General features: G+C 42.8%; 1 protein-coding gene across 2 annotated transcripts; it reads left to right on the plus strand.

Annotated features, from left to right (window-relative positions):
* The first annotated feature begins 6331 nt into the window (after positions 1–6331).
* On the plus strand, positions 6332–19189 carry PRRG4 (proline rich and Gla domain 4). 2 transcript variants are annotated; one of them, XM_083725953.1, is made up of 6 exons: positions 6332–6621; positions 7954–8063; positions 12234–12442; positions 15554–15602; positions 16524–16659; positions 18409–19189. In XM_083725953.1, the coding sequence occupies exons 2-6, from the start codon at positions 7964–7966 to the stop codon at positions 18623–18625; spliced, it is 711 nt and encodes a 236-aa protein (XP_083582079.1). In that variant the 5' UTR covers positions 6332–6621; positions 7954–7963; the 3' UTR covers positions 18626–19189. The 2 variants fall into 2 exon arrangements, with proteins under 2 accessions (XP_083582079.1, XP_083582080.1); XM_083725954.1 differs by having other exon boundaries at positions 6337–6621; positions 12234–12397.
* Positions 19190–19314: the final 125 nt, after the last annotated feature.

The following is a 19314-nucleotide window of genomic DNA, read 5'->3' on the forward strand; positions in this document are numbered from 1 at the left end:
ATTAAATGTTGAAAAAAACCCTTCCCTTAAAAAAAAGCATAAAGAAGTTAAAAACAACCATAAATAGTTGGGGGGGGTTAACTCTTATAGCTTGCATAGGCTTGGTGGAACAGAAAAGTTTTTTTGGCACAGAAGGCAAATGCTGAATCTCTAATAATAATAATAATAATAATAATTTTATATTTATACCCCGCCCTCCCCAGCTAAGGCCGGGCTCAGAGCGGCTTACAAGCAATAATAAAAACAAGATGAATGATTACAAACTTAAAAACAACTCTAGTGGCAGGATGTTCCACAGGACAGGCCAAGGACACTATAGGCTTGATTTCTTCTTGTCAAACAAGCCTCACCAGCTCAGGGAATGACCAAAGATGCTCTTGCAGATAATCACAGTGATCAAGCTGGAATATAAGGCTTCAGGCAATCTCTGGACCCAAGTGGTTCAGGGCTTTGTAAATCGAAACAAGAATCTTGAACCTGGCTTAGTATCAGATAGGCAGCCAGTGCAGCTCAGTGGTGTCACATGTTCTCAACCAGAAGCTCCCATCAGCAATCTGGCTGCAGCATTTTGTACCAGCTGGAGCTTCCAAACCGGACTGAGTGGCAGTCCCCCTTCATTACAGTAATCTAGCCTTGAGGTTACCAGTGCAGGATCCTGGAGCAATGATTTCCACATATTGTAGTAAGAAGCAAGAACGTATGATTTTACATCCTTTCTTATTTTGAATAGCTACAGCAAGAATAGCACATACAAGGAGCCCAGAATGAAGATTTATTGGGATCAGAATCAATCAGTATGGAGGTCTTAAGAAGCTGAGGCCAGAAAATTTTATGCTGACTGCTGTTTTTTCCATAAATTTATTCTCGGAATAAAAGTGTTCAGAGTTCCGGTGGGGAAATTCAGAAATGTTGTTTGGCTGAGTGAATATGTTACATTAATTTTCTGATATGTGAAGGAGTAGATTGCTCCTCTAACAGCAATGAAATTAGTTGCTTTATTTCTTCATTAAGAATGTGGGAGGCAACTTAATTTCCTATTATGGCTTTCAAAATTAATTAAAATAATTCTTCATTAGCATTATATCTATACATACAGGGAGTTTTTAGTTGAAATAATTTTCTAAATTATTCCTGCATCAAGAGAAGTCTGTATAGGCAGCAATCCTATACAAATTTACCTGTAAGCTACTTTGAACTGAAAAGCAGTAAGTCTCTTTGGAGGTAAATTTCTGAATAGACATGTGCATGGCTGCATTCTTCTTTTTTTAAGCCCTTATTTTTCAAAAGAATTTTTGTTTTAACTTCCATGTCCTAAAATGTGCCATAGGGCTTTTCTGCACCTGCCCACCCCACCTCCCTGTGCTTCTGAAAAGCTGCTTTTGAGGGTCAGGGGGGCCTCTGGAATGGCATAGGATAATGGGGGGGGAGGCACTTGCACTTTATGTACAAACACATTTGGATACATGTCAAAATATTTTCTCATTTATCTTAATCATTCATATTAGTTAGAAATGGAAATATAGGGGAAACCTAGACTGAGGTGCTACATATGTCTTTTATATGGGTGGAAAGGAAATGAGACCTCAACAGCTTGGATAGTGTGCTGGGAGCACACTCTTAGTACTGTCTCTACAGTACAAAATTTTGCCAGTTTTGAACTAGTTGAAACATCTTCACCTTCACTTTATTCTCATTTCTGATGCAGGGATTCCCCAACACAGGAAGTATGTGCGGGAGGTAGTTTCCAATGTCTATTTGTTTGCAAAGGTGCTACGCTATAGAGCTGGCAGGAAAGAAAGGTTTGATCACTAAATACAGCACAGAATTTGGAGCTGCCTGCCATAACCTCACTTTAAGTATAAAAATGAAATATATAGTTCAAAAAGGCAATAAGTTACAATGGTACACGAACCAGGACCAAATGGATGTGTCATTGGGGTAGTCCAATGCTTATTTTGGGGTGAACAGCTACAGTTCCCTTATTCATGACTGTGCACTGAGGTTTTATGTGCTTTGTGCAAAAAAAGCATTTCTGTGCTTTGTGCAAAAAACACTTTTTGCAAAAACCTTTTTCAAAAGGCAGAGTTTCCCTGTGATGGAGATGCATGATAATTCATATTCTGTGATGCAGGGTCAAATAAAATATTTAGGATATTCACTGAGCTCTTTGTTGAAGAAGGAACTAGGAACTTGGAACCAATTCCAGCATCATAAAAAAAACCCACATAAGATGGTGATAACTGTAAGGTCACCACCTGTTTTCAACTACAGAGGTACAGATCTTGCCAAAAATCACATTAAACCTTATTCCACACACTTAGTATCAATTCAGCATTTTTGGTGGCTTGGCTTCTGTACTGCAAGTGTGTGTGTGTGTGTGTGTGTGCGCGCGTGTGTGTGTGTATCAGATTCTCAAAATCAGAAAAAGTTAGTAAGTGAGAACGGCCAGATAAACAACACAAATGCAAACAGAAAATTATTATGCAACTATCTGCAGAACAGCTGTAATAGAAATTATGTTTGCAAAAAGCCGTCAACCAGGAAAGACAAGTTTGGTGCTGCTGCTAAATGCAGTGAGTCATATCGTCCTCTGTCTAGTTGGGCAGTGAATAAATAAATAAAATTTGATGAATCAAATAATAGGATTCATAGCACAAATCTCACAGATGCATCAAATATTATATCAACTACTGCTAATTGTCCTTCTCCAAAACTGAGCCCTAGGTGTGCAAAGTGCTTTACAGCATATAAACATATCTAACGTAGCACAACTCTACTGTCGAGTCCAGCAATACAGTCTGAATCTTGCATGGACAATCTGGAAATAATAGCAGCATACAGCCATTAGTAATCCCACAAAACACCTACTAAATCTGTTGACATATACATTAATTTAAATTGATTTACTGATGTAGTTTCCCACAAAACAGCAAACCAGGTGGCATTATAGATTCTGGTTTGTATTCACTGCTGGTCATACTAAGAGCAGATCAATTTCAATTAATGGGCATGACTAATTTCGGTCCATTAGTTACAACGGGTGTACTCTGCAGAGAACTTAGCTGGCTACAACCATCTGTTGGTACTTTCTGCTTCCACTGGCACAGAGAATTTCCAGGCGCAGCGTTACCAGGTTCAGTTTTCTTTAGATGAGAGGACATTGGAGATTTAGGCTGTCTTTGTAAAAACTGGTTAATTTATAACTATACAGAGCTGATTAATATTCTACAGCCTTTCAAATGTGTTTGTGAGAGGGGGGTTGTATTGTTTTGTTGTATTGTTTTGTTTTAACTATTAATTTGTGCTTTTACCTTGTATTTTTTATCTTGTGAACCACACTAACATCTTATGATGAAGGGCAGTATATAAGTCATCATCATCATCATCATCATCATTAAGAATAATGTGCTATATCAGCTCTCCTGAATGCAAAGTAGTGCCAGAAACTGTAGTATCTGTCAGCATGCAGAGGGTCGCAAGGCCAGCTGGCTAGCCCCAGCTGGGTCGTCTCCTTCGGCCGTCCCGCTGTGAAGACCCATCGGCCTCTGCTCCGACGTAAGTCAGCAACCCAGGCTTCAAAGCCAGGGCACACTATATCAGCCGAGCGAACTGTGCACACAGAATAGGCGTGAGGCTTGTGGAAGCATACTACAATTACGGATTTATTAATCATAAATCAGGACAAAGAAACACGTCGTCTCTCTCTTTGTCTTCTCAGAGAGACAGAGAGAAGCAAAAGCTATACACACAACGGAAGTTCCCAGCAAGCTGTGCTGGTATTTAAACATACATGTGACATGCAACAGTTCCATGTCTGCAAATAAAGGTGGAATAGAATTTTCCAAAAGTATTCACCTAGCAGTTTAAACCTTATTAATATTATAAATATTTATTGATAAGTGAATTGTGGTATCATACACTAAGCTTGGTGCTTGCCGAGTCGGGTTTAATAATCTTATTGTAGTTTAATCTGGAAGACGGAATGGTCCATTGCACTGTAATCACAGGAGCGGACTAAAACACAAGTTAGATAAAAAGGCAGAAGAAGGAGCCTTGCAAATAAACCATTGGAATGCAACAAAAGCAACCAAATGCAACTGCTGTCAAATCTCACTAGAGGGCATCAGTTTCCTAACCAAAGATGGCCAAATATATATATATATATATATATATATATATGTGTGTGTGTGTGTGTGTGTGTGTGTGTGTGTTGCTTCTTTAAAAGGGTAGGGAAGTTGAAGAGACAATGTGCCAATGATTGTAATCCCACTGTACTGTTTACAACATTCAGCTGGAGCTTGCCAACACTGGGCAGACAGGAATCAGCAAGTTCCTGGTACAGTACTGTGCATAAGGGAAGCCTAGCAAAAACCTTCGGGCAATAGTGAAGACAGTGCATAGTGATAACAAGCTTAAGCAAATCTGAGCTCTCCCGTGCACATTTCATTACAAAAATACAGGATGGAAGAGAAGATACTGGAAGGGGAGGGCACTGCAACACGGCACCAGACTCATGGCCCGTGTGTGCATGTGTGTGTGTCCCTGCTCTAAAGTGAGCAAAACACACTGTTGACCTATGTGATCAAAAGGAGATTGCAAAAGACAGTTGTTATGGATGCTATTCAGTATGATCAAGTGTAATGTGATGCATGTTGGGGTAAAAAAATCTTAATTTCACGTACACGTTCATAGGGTCTGAACTGGCAGTTACGGCCCAGGAACAAGGCCTTAATGTACCCCAGCAGATAGTTCACTGGAAATCCTGTGTGTGGCAAATTCCATGCTTGGGATAGTTAGGAAATGAATTGGATATAAAACCTCCAATATCGTAATGCTGTTATGTAAATCTATTGTGCGACCACAATTGGAATACTGTGAACGGTTCTGGTTGCCTCACCTCAAAAAGGATATTGTAGAGTTGGAAAGGGGCAGAAAAGAGCAACCAAGACAATCAACAGGGTGGAATGATTCCTTTATTAGGAAAGGTTGCAGCGTTTGAGGCTTTTGAGTTTTGAGAAAAGGTGAATAAGAGGTGACAGTTTATAAAATTATTTTTGGAACAGAAAGTAGAAAGAGAAGTCCTTCCTCTCTCAAAACACCAGAATTTGTGGACGCCCAACGAAGCTGAATGTTGGAAGAGTCAGCACAAATGAAAGAACATACTTCTACATGCAGTGCATAGTTGAGCTATAGAATTCCATTCCTCAAGAGGCAGGGGTGGCCACCAACCTGAATGACTTTAAAAGAGAATGAGACAAATTCATGGAGGCTGCTAGGCTCTGTCTTCATGGCTAGAGGCTGGATGTGGGAAACATCAGTAGAGAAGAGTGCTCTGGTTCTCAGGTCCTGCTTGCAGGTTTCCCACAGGCATCTAGTTGGCCACCCTTAGAGCTCTGGTTCTCAGGTCCTGCTTGCAGGTTTCCCACAGGCATCTAGTTGGCCACCCTTAGAGCCTCATCAAGCAAGCTTCTATGTTTTTACTCACATGCACTGGTGGACAAAACTTTAACCTTGCCAAATAATGATGCCATTGTGGCCACTTGTCTAGGATATGGATACCAGTTCCTTCAAACAATTTGCTTCTCTCAGAAAAGGAGTTTCTTAGCATCGTCACAAATGGCACCAAGAACAATTAAGTGCAGGTATCTGTAGAAAGTGTTCTCAAAAGGACAGGAGCAGGGAGCATAGCCGTAGGCAGAGTAAACATCTGGGACGTTCCTGCAGTGCGCTTTCCTGTTGGCAGCATATCTCAAGTTCCGTTGGCATGGTAGACTTTCATCAAAATAATATAAATAACCCCTCAACTAGCTAGCTCATATACAAAGAAACTACAATCATATCTCGGGTTGAATACGCTTCAAGTTGAGCGTGTTCGAGTTGTGCTCCGCCGCAACCCGGAAGTAACGGAGCGCGTTACTTCCGGGTTTCGCCGCTCGCGCATGCGCTCAAAATGATGTCATGCGCAGAAGCGGCAAAAAGCCATGCACGCATGCGCAGACGTGCCATCGCTAGTTACGTTTGCTTCTAGATGCGAAAGGGGCTCCGGAACGGATCCTGTTCGTATCTAGAGGTACCACTGTACTGACCTGCCTCGCTGCTCATGACATTGCAATAAAATCACCCTTGACCAAAGTGGACAGGAAGGGCCTTTCTTTCAGTAATCCTCGAACGCATTTGCAGCTCCACCGCACAAATAGCAACTTAAAACCAAAACTCAAATCCTTTTCCCACTTAAGGACAATTTCCTAGAATCCAGGTGGATGGGTGCAGAAAGGAGCTGTGTCGTGACTCATACTGTTGCGAACGGGGAAGAGGAATGAGGATGTCTACGGAAGACGGGGATATTCAACACGGACATGTTGAATGGGATGTTCACTCAGTATGCTAATTAGCCGATTTAAATATGCGCTGTCTTCTGCCGCGGCCGAGTCCTCTCTCCTTTTATTCCTGAGCCCGCCCGGGATTCAGGTGGGAGGCTACAAAAGCAGGTAATATGATCTCAAACCGCCGTCTCCCACTCCGAGTGCTCCCGAAGAGAAGCGATCGGCACCTCTGAGAAAAGCCAGGCTGGAGTAGCGCGGACGGAGACCTTTGGGAGCATTTCGGATTTGAACTCAACAGGTAGGCGATCGCGAAAGCGGGATAGATTTCGAGGAGCACAAAGACGCAGAGATCTGCGAGTTTAAGGACATGGATGAAGCTGCCAGTTCTTCCGAGGGGAGGCGGAGGGAGGGAGGGAAAATTACTGGAGCCCACACCCTATAGCACCTTCGTGACCCGAGCAACGTGCCTTCTCCACTTACGCTTTCTGTATCTCTATGTTGGTCTTGATCTTCCGCAATATCGGCTGTTAGATCTGCCCCTCAACTTGTTACGGTGGTTTGGGGCTGGCGGGAGAGGGGGGCATAACTTTCATTAGTTTAAAGAAGCAGGAAGTGGCGGCGGGTGCCATCAATCGCAGCGCGCCATGAACTTGAAGTTTACGCACAGTTCTTCTGGAGAATAGCTTCAGCCCAAGATTCCAAGGGCGCTGTATTTTGCTTATGTACTCGTAACAAAAGTCAAAAGCCTAAAAACTTGTGTGTCTACAACAGCAGCAGCCGGCCATTTGAACATCGAAGGGGAAGTGGGGTGGAATTCGAGGTGCGCTTCTGGGAAGAGAGGGCTGCTGGAGTTGGTATCGGGTGCGCCACAGTCATTGTTTTTTGAAAGCGGATCAGTTTCGTCCGGCTAAACTGGCCCCCCAGAGATGCTGAGCAAGAGCTATTGTGCCTACTGGCAAGGAGCCAAAGAACAGTCAGCGCGACTAGCCTGGCCAGTCCAAGCGGGGGCTTTCTTGACCAGGAGAAAAAAAAATTGCATTTCTGGAGCAGGAGCCCTTCAAGCCCATAAGGGGCGTTTCAGTCACATGGTACCACATAGCCTAGTTTTGAAGGGAGAGAAGTAGCATGGGGGGGGGGGATCTTACTGGTTGAACAAACCCTTGATCATGCCCAGAAGGAGCTCTGTGAACCCTGGTCAATATCATAGTAAAAGCACATGTCTAGTTTCTGTCCTGCTGAAGCTCCGTGTAATCAGTTTGGAATGTTGTCCTTGACAAGATTCTACATGTGGGGGGTATGTGCTGGTGATCGAAAGGATGCACGGACACATGAAGTAGGACCTAACTTATGTTATCATGTACTTTTTTTTCCTGATGCTGAAATTGTTGGTTTCAATTGCTGAGAACAATCCATGTAATTATTATTACGCAACCAAGATGAGGTACATGCTAGACTGGTTTTATGGGAGGCCTGCAGCCTAATCTAAAGCAACTTTCATCTAAATGTCTTGTAGCGACTTGTGAATGATGTTAACAGCAGCCAATACGTCAATTTTTTTGAAGTTTGTCTGCAATTTATCCATTAACAATTTAAAAAATATTATTAATTTGGTAACTTTTTTTTTTTACAGGTACCGGGTTATGTTCTTTTTTTACGTTTTGCTCCTTCAGCTGGTGCTAACGCTGCTTGCATTTCCTCACTGCTCAAGACAACAGAAGGAATCGGATGCAGTGAAAGAAGGTAACTTTATGCATAAGCTATGGCTTCTAAACACATCTGAGATTCTCTTCCCAATCCAAAATTATAATCCAAAATTATAATTTGTTCACTAAAGCTTTACTCTTCCTTCATTAAAAAGGGTCTAATTGCACGTACGGTTGGAGGAGGGGAATCATCCAGATATTATTATTAGGATAGTTCAAGAAGTAAGTCATTCCTGTGGGGTGTATGAAATGAAAAGAATTTATTGCAACAATCAATAGTCATAGAACAACAATCTTAAATACACATTGTTCTGGGTTTTAAACTGCATTCCACCCAGGCAATTGCCCCATACTAACATGTTTTGTTGGAAACCATAGGCCAGAATTGCTTCTGGTTGGCCCCATGCAGCCAGCAATATGGCCACACCGGGTACATTTGCCAGATCACCACTGAACTGCAACGCAAGCCGAATCTGGAATTCCCCAAACCCATCCTTAATCAGTGGCCATACCAAGCACCTGCCAAACTCCAACAGCCATAGTGACAAGTATCCTTTATTTATCTACCACGTGTTCCACAAATACATTACTGCTCAATGTAGTTCATAGAAAACCAAGACCTCTGTGGTGCAATGGGTTGGTGCAGTGGTGTCCAAACTTTTTTCCAAAGAGGGCCAGATTTGATGAAGTGAAGGGCCATAAGGGCCAACCAAAGTTGTTGACCTTTTTTTAGGATTTAGGTGGTTGTTGAGCTTTTTTTTTTTTGGATTTTACGCCAGGAAATAAACTGTCACAGGGGCCAGATTAAACTGACCAGCAGGCCCCCGAAACAGACTTTGGACATGCCTGGTTGGTGCATGTGTTAACCAGAAGGTTGATGGTTCAAGCCCCTCCAGGGGTGGCTGCGGGTAGGTTGGACCTGATGACCCTCTGGGTCCCTTCCAACTCTATGATTCTAGAACAGTCTAAATACAATAGTACAGTAATAATAATAATAATAATAATAATAATAATAATAATATTGCAACGTAAGATGAGCAATTTGACAATTAACAGCTCATTTAAAATACACCAAAAAAATAGTAAGTGTACCGTGTTCAAATAAGCTAGCTAACGATGTCCAACACTTCCACAACCCCCGATAGCCCCAAACTGATGGCATTAGTGCCAAGCAACCCACCCCCATGAACGTTCATATGCATAAGATCAGAAACAGAGTAGTTCCCTTATGAAGGCTCAAGGGCTAAGGGATGGGACAATGCAAGTGGAATCATCCACTCCCAAGGGCACAGGGTCTCCACGTTCTTGCTTTTTTCCCCTTGCTTGCTCCCATGGAATTCATGATGAGTTATGCTATATTTTATTTTGCAGAAAAATGTCCTCCTGAGGATTCACTGCAAGTCTACCATGGTCAATTAGAAATATATCACTTTTAAATTAATGGATTTCATCTGGTTATATATATTTGTGTGTCCTTTTACCACCTAAACATGCATTTATAAGTATTAGTAACCATGGAAGAATTACAGGGAAGCGTCATTTTATGAAGTCATTTTCCTCTTAAAGTTGTTTGTATTCAACCTGCCCTCAGGCTCCACTCAAGTTCCCCACATTGTTTCAACTTAACTTGACACATTTCAGTCCCACCTCACCTGGAAAGGTTTACTCCCTTTGACACGTACCTCTGTTCTGGCTTCTAAAGGCTGTTTATAACTTCTTCATCCTGAACACCTCTAATATGGCTCAAAGTGACATCACTGTCATAGTTTCATAAGTAACTTGTGTATATTATCTGGGGCTGAACAATTATTATGGCTCTCAAAAGTTCTTCTTCAGGTTTTTCTTAGGCTACTGGCTAAAGATTTGTGTTTTGAAATATAATCCACTGTTGTTAAGAAGACAACAAGCCTGCAACTTAGGCAAGGGTTACACTCCAGGGATTTCACCTAGAACCAAAATCACATATAGTCAATACACATTGGGTTCAATGGTAAGTGGGATTGCCAAAGTCCTTTTTCCCAGGCGCCTGCCCTCTTTTTATTTTTATTTTAAATTGTTTGCCGAGCGTATGAATCTGAATGTGCACAAGTTAAATGTGTGCATGTTGCAAACTTAAAGGTAAAGGTACCCCTGACCATTAGGTCCAGTTGTGGCCGACTCTGGGGTTACAGCACTCATCTCGCTTTATTGGCCGAGGGAGCCAGCGTACAGCTTCCGGGTCATGTGGCCAGCATGACTAAGATGCTTCTGGCGAACCAGAGCAGCGCACGGAAATGCTGTTTACCTTCCCGCCAGAGTGGTACCTCTGAGCAGGGACTGAGCAACCGGAGCTCACCTTGTCACAGGGATTTGAACCGCCGACCTTCTGATCGGCAAGTCCTAGGCTCTGTGGTTTAACCCACAGCACCACCCGCGTCCCTCTTCTTTCCTGTCATGTGATCCTCAGATTAAAGTATTTTGTTAGTGGAGCTCCTTTTTCAGAAACTAGGGATATACAACAGTTTGTGGGACTCTGCTGGTTCCCTTGAGAAAAACCATGAGAGTAGTTTCAATTTTACTGACATCTGTGGCAGATTGTCTTTGTATCTACCATGGCATGATTTATACCACCCACAACACTTTCCCGTTATTAAATAGTAAGGTTCTGGGACAATTGCAATTGATGCAATCCTTCAAAAAGAAACTGAAAGAGACCACAGGTTTTCTAAAAGCACCCACTAGTAACATATTTTGGAGTGAGCCGAATTTTTCACTTTGCAGCCACCCACTGTGGACAAGAAGATGGATGTGGTTTTGGGGTGTCAGTATAAACAAATCTTTTACTCAGTGGCCCCCACAGAATCCCTGAAGCAGTAACACCTGACACAACCTCACAACATCAGCAGTGGGGATGAAACTTCACAGTTAGATACAGGAGTGAATTCAGTCTAGTCTTGACACAAGCAGGATTAGATAGAAGCATTACTGAGATAACTGAGGGTCAGATTACAGGGCAAGGGGCAGGTAAACAAGAATCTGGGGCAAATAGAAAATCTGGGGAAAGGCTTAAGAAACAAACAAGGAGAAGCAGAGGTGGTTGAGTTGAATACCAGTAGCCTTTTCCTGCTTGCTTCTGCAAGAGTTTCAGTGAGGCCAGAGCCTACAAAGCTAGGGCAATCATCATGGTCACATCATCAAAGGTTCTGTCACCTGGGACTCAGCTATACAGCTGCAAATAAAACGTTTAAAATGTGTTGTAAAGTGCAGTATACAAATGGGACACTAGATGGTAACAGCTATGCCAAATTAAATGTATTTTTCAAAATGTTATTTTTTAAAAAGTATTTTCACAGCGTTTTTTTGTATGTGTGTAGATTCCACCCTAGAGGCTCACCCACTAAAGCTGACTAGTGGATGCCATTAACCAAACATAGCCTTGGGAAACCCTGTGTTTTATTTGAGCCCAGCTGTTATAGATTATAGATGAGCCCAGCCGTTATTTCCTTGAGTAGATTATGTGCAAGTGCTTTATATAGCTCCAGATCGCTGGAGTATGGCATTCAGCATTGGATAACCTTTTCACCTATAAAGGCTAAACCATAAGTAGACAAACTAAGACCCGGAGGCCAGATCTGGCCCAATTGCCTTCTAAATCCGGCCCGCAGACGGTCCGGGAATCAGGGTGTTTTTACATGAGTAGAATGTGTATTTTTATTTAAAATGCATCTCTGGGTTATTTGTGGGGCATAGGAATTCGTTCATTCCCCTCCCCCAAAAAAATATAGTCCAGCCTCCCCCCACAAGGTCTGAGGGACAGTGAAGCGGCCCCCTGCTGAAAAAGTTTGCTGACTCCTAGACTAAACCATAATGACAAAATGACAAAAGGGGCTCCATTTTTAAGGCCTATGTAATACTCAAATATGATCTACTGCTGTTTTCACAATAATATGAAGTAAGTAATGTGTGAGCCACTGGGATCACACAGCCTTCTAGTGTGACTTGAGCAAACATAGGTGGTTAGAAAATGTGGTTGTGAAATATTTTGAATCAGCTCTGCTGATTCATATGTGACTTCTTCCATGTGACTATAATCAAGGGAGTCTACTTGGTGTGTCTTTAAAGCATCTGTGAATGGAAATTTTCCACCAGTGTGTTGGCATTCCAGTGCATTTTCTTAAAGGCCATGTTTATATATTTAATATAAATGTTGCTTTAATTATTTTTTCAGTGTTCATCTCAACAGAGGAAGCCAATTTATTCATTGGACGACACCTTCTATACAACAGATTTGACTTTGAACTAGTAACCCCAGGGAATCTTGAAAGGGAATGCAATGAAGAATACTGCAATTTCGAGGAAGCAAGAGAAATTTTTGGAGACCAAGAAAAAACAGTAATTGCTTTACTTTTGGTGGCCTATAAAGGAGATATTTCTAAGGTCAATGTTTAGGACTACATCATGTGTACATATTTATCATTTGAGAAAGGGCACAGAACCCATTGTGCTTATGGGTGAAATTGTATTTTTTTATTTTTTACTGCTCCGTCCGCAGGCCAGATTTAGAAGGCAATTGGGCTGGATCTGGCCTCTGGGCCTTAGTTTGCCTACCCATGCCATAGGCCATACTGGCTGAGGCTAATTGAGAGTTGTAGTCCAAAATGTCTGGCGGGCAACAGGTTGAGGAGGGCTGAGCTAGCTCATTAACTGTTCATAGAAGAATTTACAAGTGAATCCAAATTCCACTTCCCTCCCTCTTTGGTGCTGTACCCACACTAGGCTTTATGTGCTACTGTTATTAGGATGGGTACACTCTATCTCCACAAAATGGATGGGGGCGGCCTTGGGATTAGCCATGCTGTTATTAACTTTTTTGGTAAATGGGGCTAGATGATGCATTTCACAAGAGAATCATCAAGGAAATGTTTCTAACATAGTAGTTTCTTGACATGCGCAGCGTGGAGAAGCTTTTCCATATGTGCATAGTTTTTTTCTTTAAAAAATAATAATAATTGAAGGCGTGTTCCATGGTGGCTTGTCGTGGCTTGCCACCAAAGGCAAAATGGGAACATACAGTGGTACCTCGGGTTAAGAACTTACAGTGGTACCTCAGGTTACATACACTTCAGGTTACAGACTCCGCTAACCCAGAAATAGTGCTTCAGGTTAAGAACTTTGCTTCAGGATGAGAACAGAAATTGTGCTCTGGCGGCATGGCAGCAGCAGGAGGCCCCATTAGTTAAAGTGGTGCTTCAGGTTAAGAACAGTTTCAGGTTAAGAACGGACCTCCGGAACGAATTAAGTACTTAACCCAAGGTACCACTGTAATTCGTTCTGGAGGTCCGTTCTTAACCTGAAACTGTTCTTAACCTGGAGTTCCACTTTAGCTAATAGGGCCTCCTGCTGCTGCCGTGCCGCCAGAGCACAATTTCTGTTCTCATCCTGAAGCAAAGTTCTTAACCCAAGGTACTATTTCTGGGTTAGCGGAGTCTGTAACCTGAAGTGTCTGTACCCCGAGGTACCACTGTACTGCTGTACTGCCGCTCTGCCCCCACCTCTACCAGGGAAGCTGAAAAGTGCCACCCTGGCAGGCTGACCCCACTACCAGCAAAGAAGCAGCACTGTTTTCCAGCGAGATTTTGCAAGATCTCAATGGAAACCAACACCACTTCTCCCGCAGAGCCAGAGGAGGGTGGCGCACCTATGGGTGCTGCTTCTTATGCTGCCTGAGATGGCTATTTTAAACCTCCTCATAGGCAGGCCAACATATACTGTTACTAGTTATCTTTTAAATCCACTAGTTTGCAACAGAACTGTAAGTTTTAGGTTAATACTGCATACACAACTACATTTAAATTACATTTTTTATCCCAGGAATCCTGGGAACTATAGTTTATACCACACAGCAACCCTTCTGCTGGGAAAGCTCAGAAAGTAGGGCATGAGATTCTTAATCTCAGGGTCACAGATTCGAGCACCACATTGGGCAAAGATTCCTGCACTGCAAGGGCTGGGCTAGATGACCATCAGGGTCCCTTCCAACTCTACAGTTCTACGATTCTATGAATTCTCAGCACCTGCAGTTCCAATTATTCTTTGCACAAGATGCACTTTAAATATATGGCGTGTATGCACTATAAACTGCTTTTTCTTTACCAATACAATATTTTAAGGTTCAGGCTTGATTTGTGACAAAACAGCAAGGATTATTCCTTTTGCAGGGGAAAATGTGTCTTTCTTAAGTTCACAAGAAGGAGAGGGAGGGAAAATCTCCCTCTCTACGGTTTACCATGGGGCCAATTAAGGTTTGCGTATTTGAGCTTCTGATTTGGGGGTAAATATATGCCATCTTTCTGGGATGTGGGTGGCGCTGTGGGTTAAACCACAGAGCCTAGGACTTGCTGATCAGAAGGTCAGCAGTTCGAATCCCCGTGACGGGGTGAGCTCCCGTCGCTCAGTCCCTGCTCCTGCCAACCTAGCAGTTCAAAAGCACGTCAAAGTTCAAGTAGATCAATAGGTACCGCTCCGGCGGGAAGGTAAACAGCGTTTCCATGCGCTGCTCTGGTTCGCCAGAAGCGGCTTAGTCATGCTGGCCACATGACCCAGAAGCTGTACGCCGGCTCCCTTGGCCAGTAAAGCGAGATGAGCGCCGAAACCCCAGAGTTGGCCACGACTGGACCTAATGGTCAGGGGTCCCTTACCTTTACCTATATGCCATCTTTTATGTGCTCTTTGGCCTTAATAGTGGTGAATGTTCCTATGGTAAGAGTATGCATTGCTTTATTTTGCATCATCATTGGTCACTCATTATTCTTATATTTTTAGAAATTGCTGTTTCTGAGTTGCAGAGTAGCTCTGAGTTAGTTGTCCATATTAGCACATCAAAGCTTGGGAGCACCAATAAGCTTAAGGACAGCCTGTCAAAACTGGAAGCTGTGCCCCAGAAGCAAAACAGTATTCATAAAGCAGAGGTTCCACTATAAAAATATAAAAATAAACATATTTTGTGCATACACTGTAAATCTATGCATAACTCATCAAATGGCTTCTTGGGGAACTTGCTGCTAAATGATGTACTTAGGCTTCAGTCTTTTAAAGGGAGTCCTTTTAAATCCATGTGACATGCAGCTGCATATGCTAGTCACGGGGTGGGGGTGGGAATCCGCCTCAGACAGTTGTAGCAAACATGCTTAAGAATCATATTCTAGTAAGTATTCACTTATACCAGCATGAGTAAGTATTTATCAATAACTAGAAGTTGCAGTATAAGCCAATTACCAGCGGGGCTAATGAAGTGTTTTATTTCCGTCTTGCATTATGCACAGCTTGTTGCCTTTCTCTCAGTCCAATTTATATATACTGATAATTAATATTGGTATTAAGGCAGGTCTCAAAACTTCCTTAACCAAATTCCACCCAGAGTTGATCAGTACGACTCTTGTAACTTCAACCAAAGTTAAATTCTTAACTTTTTTTGGGGGGGCAGTTTTTGTTTTTAATTGCTGCTAGAGATTTTACCTCAATTACATTTGTTTTTCTTTACTATCTCAGATATTATTTTGGGACAAATATACCATGGAGGGTCGTGGCAGATATCAAGGTAAGCCAAAATCACAGGTCTTCGTGGTTTCTATTTTTGTTTTATATTGCAGATACTTTTAACCCACCATCCAAACCCACACTCACCTCTGCCTGGCAGAGCAGCACTGTCACAACCACAGTACCACCACTTCTGCTGGCCACAAGGAAAAATGCCTTCTTGCTATGACATCCCCCAGGTCTATTGCCATCACATAATGGCAGCAGAGCTGGCTCAAGGTTGAATGGATCCTTTGCTGGCCCAGTTCCACCCTTCCCCAACCCTGAAATGCCCCACTTCAGGGAGTCCTGCTAACTCCTGCCAGTGGGGCCTCTGCCCACCTGCCATTTACACTGGGGCATTCCTTGTTGGTGTAACTGGGCAGGGCTGGGTGGAGAGACAACTCTGCTTCATCCCAACCTCCTCCAGTGTCATGGACTAGTTGGATGCACAGGAATGGTGGGAAGAAGGTTCAGAGCCCAAGAAGTAGTGGTAGGATGTAGAAGAGGGAGAAGACAGGGGTGAGGTGGTGTCGGAAGCGGAAGATGTAACAGGGCTTAGTGAGCTGGGGGAGTCTGTGGCAGAGAGAAGTCTGATCTAATTCTGATCAGAGGCAGAAGCTGAAGCAGGAGAGGAGGGAGGCCAAGAGGCAGGGATTATTCCGGTTGTTAAAGAGGCATCGGTGTCTGCCCCTCCCGTTGTAACAAGCATCTTTCGCTCCCCTGGTCTTCCAGAACCAGGAGAGGCATGAAAAGGGTGAAGATAGCTTCTCACAACCAGTGTCTCACATTGCTTGGGAAAGACCCTGGAGAGGAGGGGACTTAGGCAGATATGGGGAGGTGGGATAATTTAGGAATAGTTTCAAGACACTTTTTTTTTTTACGGCATAGTGTGACCTAGGGTAGATCAAGAATATACTCAGTAATTCTGATTTCTGTACAGAAGAGCAAGCAATGCGGAAGATTGATGTTATGGGACTTTTGACTGGCTTGGTCGCAATTGGAGTACTGTTGATCATAACTGGGTTACTTATTTATTTTCTCTGCCAAAAGAAGTGCAAACAAAGACATCTACCACGGTAAGAAAATAAGTTTTGTAATTTCCAACACTTTGTTCAGTGTATTCAAGTTTGACATGGAAGTTTCTGTACCCCCCCCCCAAAAAAAAAATTATGGGTGCAGTATAGTGGTACCTCGGGTTAAGAACTTAATTTGTTCCGGAGGTCCGTACTTAACCTGAAACTGTTTTTAACCTGAAGCACCACTTTAGCTAATGGGGCCTCCTGTTGCTGCCGTGCCGCCAGGGCACAATTTCTGTTCTCATCCTGAAACAAAGTTCTTAACCTGAAGCACTATTTCTTCTGGGTTAGCGGAGTCTGTAACCTGAAGCATATGTAACCTGAAGCGTATGTAACCCGAGGTACCACTGTATATGTGTGCTGTATGTTTACTGCATTTTGTCCCATTTGGGTTTGTGCTGTGCAGATATTTATCTGAAGCATTTGTACCCTGCCATTAGCCAAAAAAGCTCCCAGAGTGGCTTACACACAATAAAAACAAGGCAGCCTCTACTTGGGAGACTTACAAAATAAAAATATACAAGGGAAATAATGAACAGCTGGCACAGCTCAGGGACAGGCAGTTCATGAAGGAGCCCTGCTTCCTATTTCTCCCACTGAGGCAGTATGATGGAATGGCTGCCCACAGATGACAACTGAGGGGAGATGAGGCCTGATGGAGCTGTCCTGTCACAGCAGATTCAATGGAGTGAGCGCTGCTTCCCAGCTCTCCTCCCACTGCTGGAATGGCTGCCCCCAGGAGACAGCCTTGCTGTCACCTGTCCCAAGGTGATATGCCTTGGGACTTAAGAGAAAAAAATGGGAATAGGGTATGACTTACCAAATAATCTATGGATTTCGACTTGAACAGTTGAATCCTTCAGAGCCAATATATTTTTTAAAATAATCCGGCTGTATCCTAATATATGGAGATTTGGATGGAAATAAGGTATATGAAATTGTTACGGCCATGGAAGAGCATGAAGATCAGTGGGCAAAGCTAATTGCTGAGGTTTGTGGGAAAGATAAGGGCAAAATCTGGAGTCAGTAACAGGGAAAAGCTAATTGCTGAGGTTTGTGGGAAAGAGAAAGGCAAAATCTGGAGTTAGTAACAGGGAATAACGAACAGAAACATGGGGAAAAGCTACAGATAGGTAGCCGTGTTGGTCTGCCATAGTCAAAACAAAAAAAATTCCTTCCAGTAGCACCTTAAAGACCAACTAAGTTAGTTATTGGTATGAGCTTTCGTATCTGAAGAAGTGTGCATGCACACAAAAGCTCATACCAAGAACTAACTTAGTTGGTCTTTAAGGTGCTACATGGGGAAAAGCCTTATACTGTTTCATACCATTGATTCATCTAGCTCAGAATACTGACTGCCAGCAGCTCTCCAGAGCTCCTGACAAATTGTCCCTCAGTGCAATTGTGATGTGGGAAGGTGACAGTGCTGGCATCTGTGACATCAGCACACACAGCCCCAGCCTACATTTGCCCATGACATATGTACTCTTTTAATTCTTCAGAGGTGATGTGCCCTTGTCCACTGCTGATCCATATGCTTTAGTAAAATGGGTTTAGGGAACTATACCAGCACAAATGAATACTGTACTCCCATTCTATGCCACCCTGTTCTCTGAGCGGCAAACACTAGCCACTGAAAACATTGTACTCCCAAGAAAGTGTAGTTCAGGTTCTTCTCTCAAACGAAGTTTTGGACTCTTATACTTAATCACCATTCTGCCATTCTTAAAAGTTTTGCTTTTATTTTAGGGATAGAAGCTACAGGAGGCGTAACTCTTCCATCATCTTTCAAAGACACGAAGAGATTTCCTTAAACCCTCTCTCTCCATGCACAGAACACAGTGGATTGCCAACTTATGAACAAGCAGTGGCACTAAGCGGCAATTGTGAAGTTCCACCGCCGCCATATCCAGGCCCTTCAAGAGGGCTTAGGGCATTCAAGAAGTCTCTCTCTCTTCCTGTTTAATTAAGAAACGGGGCTTGTAGAATGCTTGAGAATTAACTTGGAGAGAAGAAGCTGTCTAGCTGAAATGCTGCAGCACTGTGCTTACTTCAGGAGTCTTTCACAGGGTGAAAGGGATACAGCTCTTCAGTGTGCCTGAGAGGAAGTGAAGTGTGTCAGGTGAACAAGGAATGCACCCTTAAGCAATGTGCTGATGGCTAAGGATGAACAACTCCTTTTGTTATGCTTCATTTTAGGTGCTAAGAACTGTAGTGAACTCCTCTGATGCATTCTGAGCCAATTGGTGCAATCAGTGCATTGATTTGCCAGTCTTTCTGTCTCTCACCAACTTAGCACTTTCATTAACAATTTTTTTTAAAGCTGCATTTTTTAAATTAAAAAAACACCAATTCAGATTGGTAATAAAGTGGGAATGATAATATGAATAAACACAGGATCCTTGCTTTGAACTACTTTTAACCACAATAAAAGGAAGAGCTAGTAACATCATATAAATGGAATGTTTCTCTAACTCTGAACAACTTAAACTGTGTTTTTTAAACTAGCAATAACAGATCTTTAATTGAATGGTGCTTCCTCCTCATTTGCCTCTCAGTGCGCATTAAATCATGAATCTTCATGCATCCGATGAAATAGGCCTTAAGTATTACCCCAAGTTACAGGTACATGAGGGGAGAAGGAAGAAGAACAGA

The sequence above is a fragment of the Podarcis gaigeae genome (assembly GCF_964106915.1).
Source record: "Podarcis gaigeae genome assembly, chromosome: 1".
Lineage (NCBI taxonomy): Eukaryota > Metazoa > Chordata > Lepidosauria > Squamata > Lacertidae > Podarcis > Podarcis gaigeae.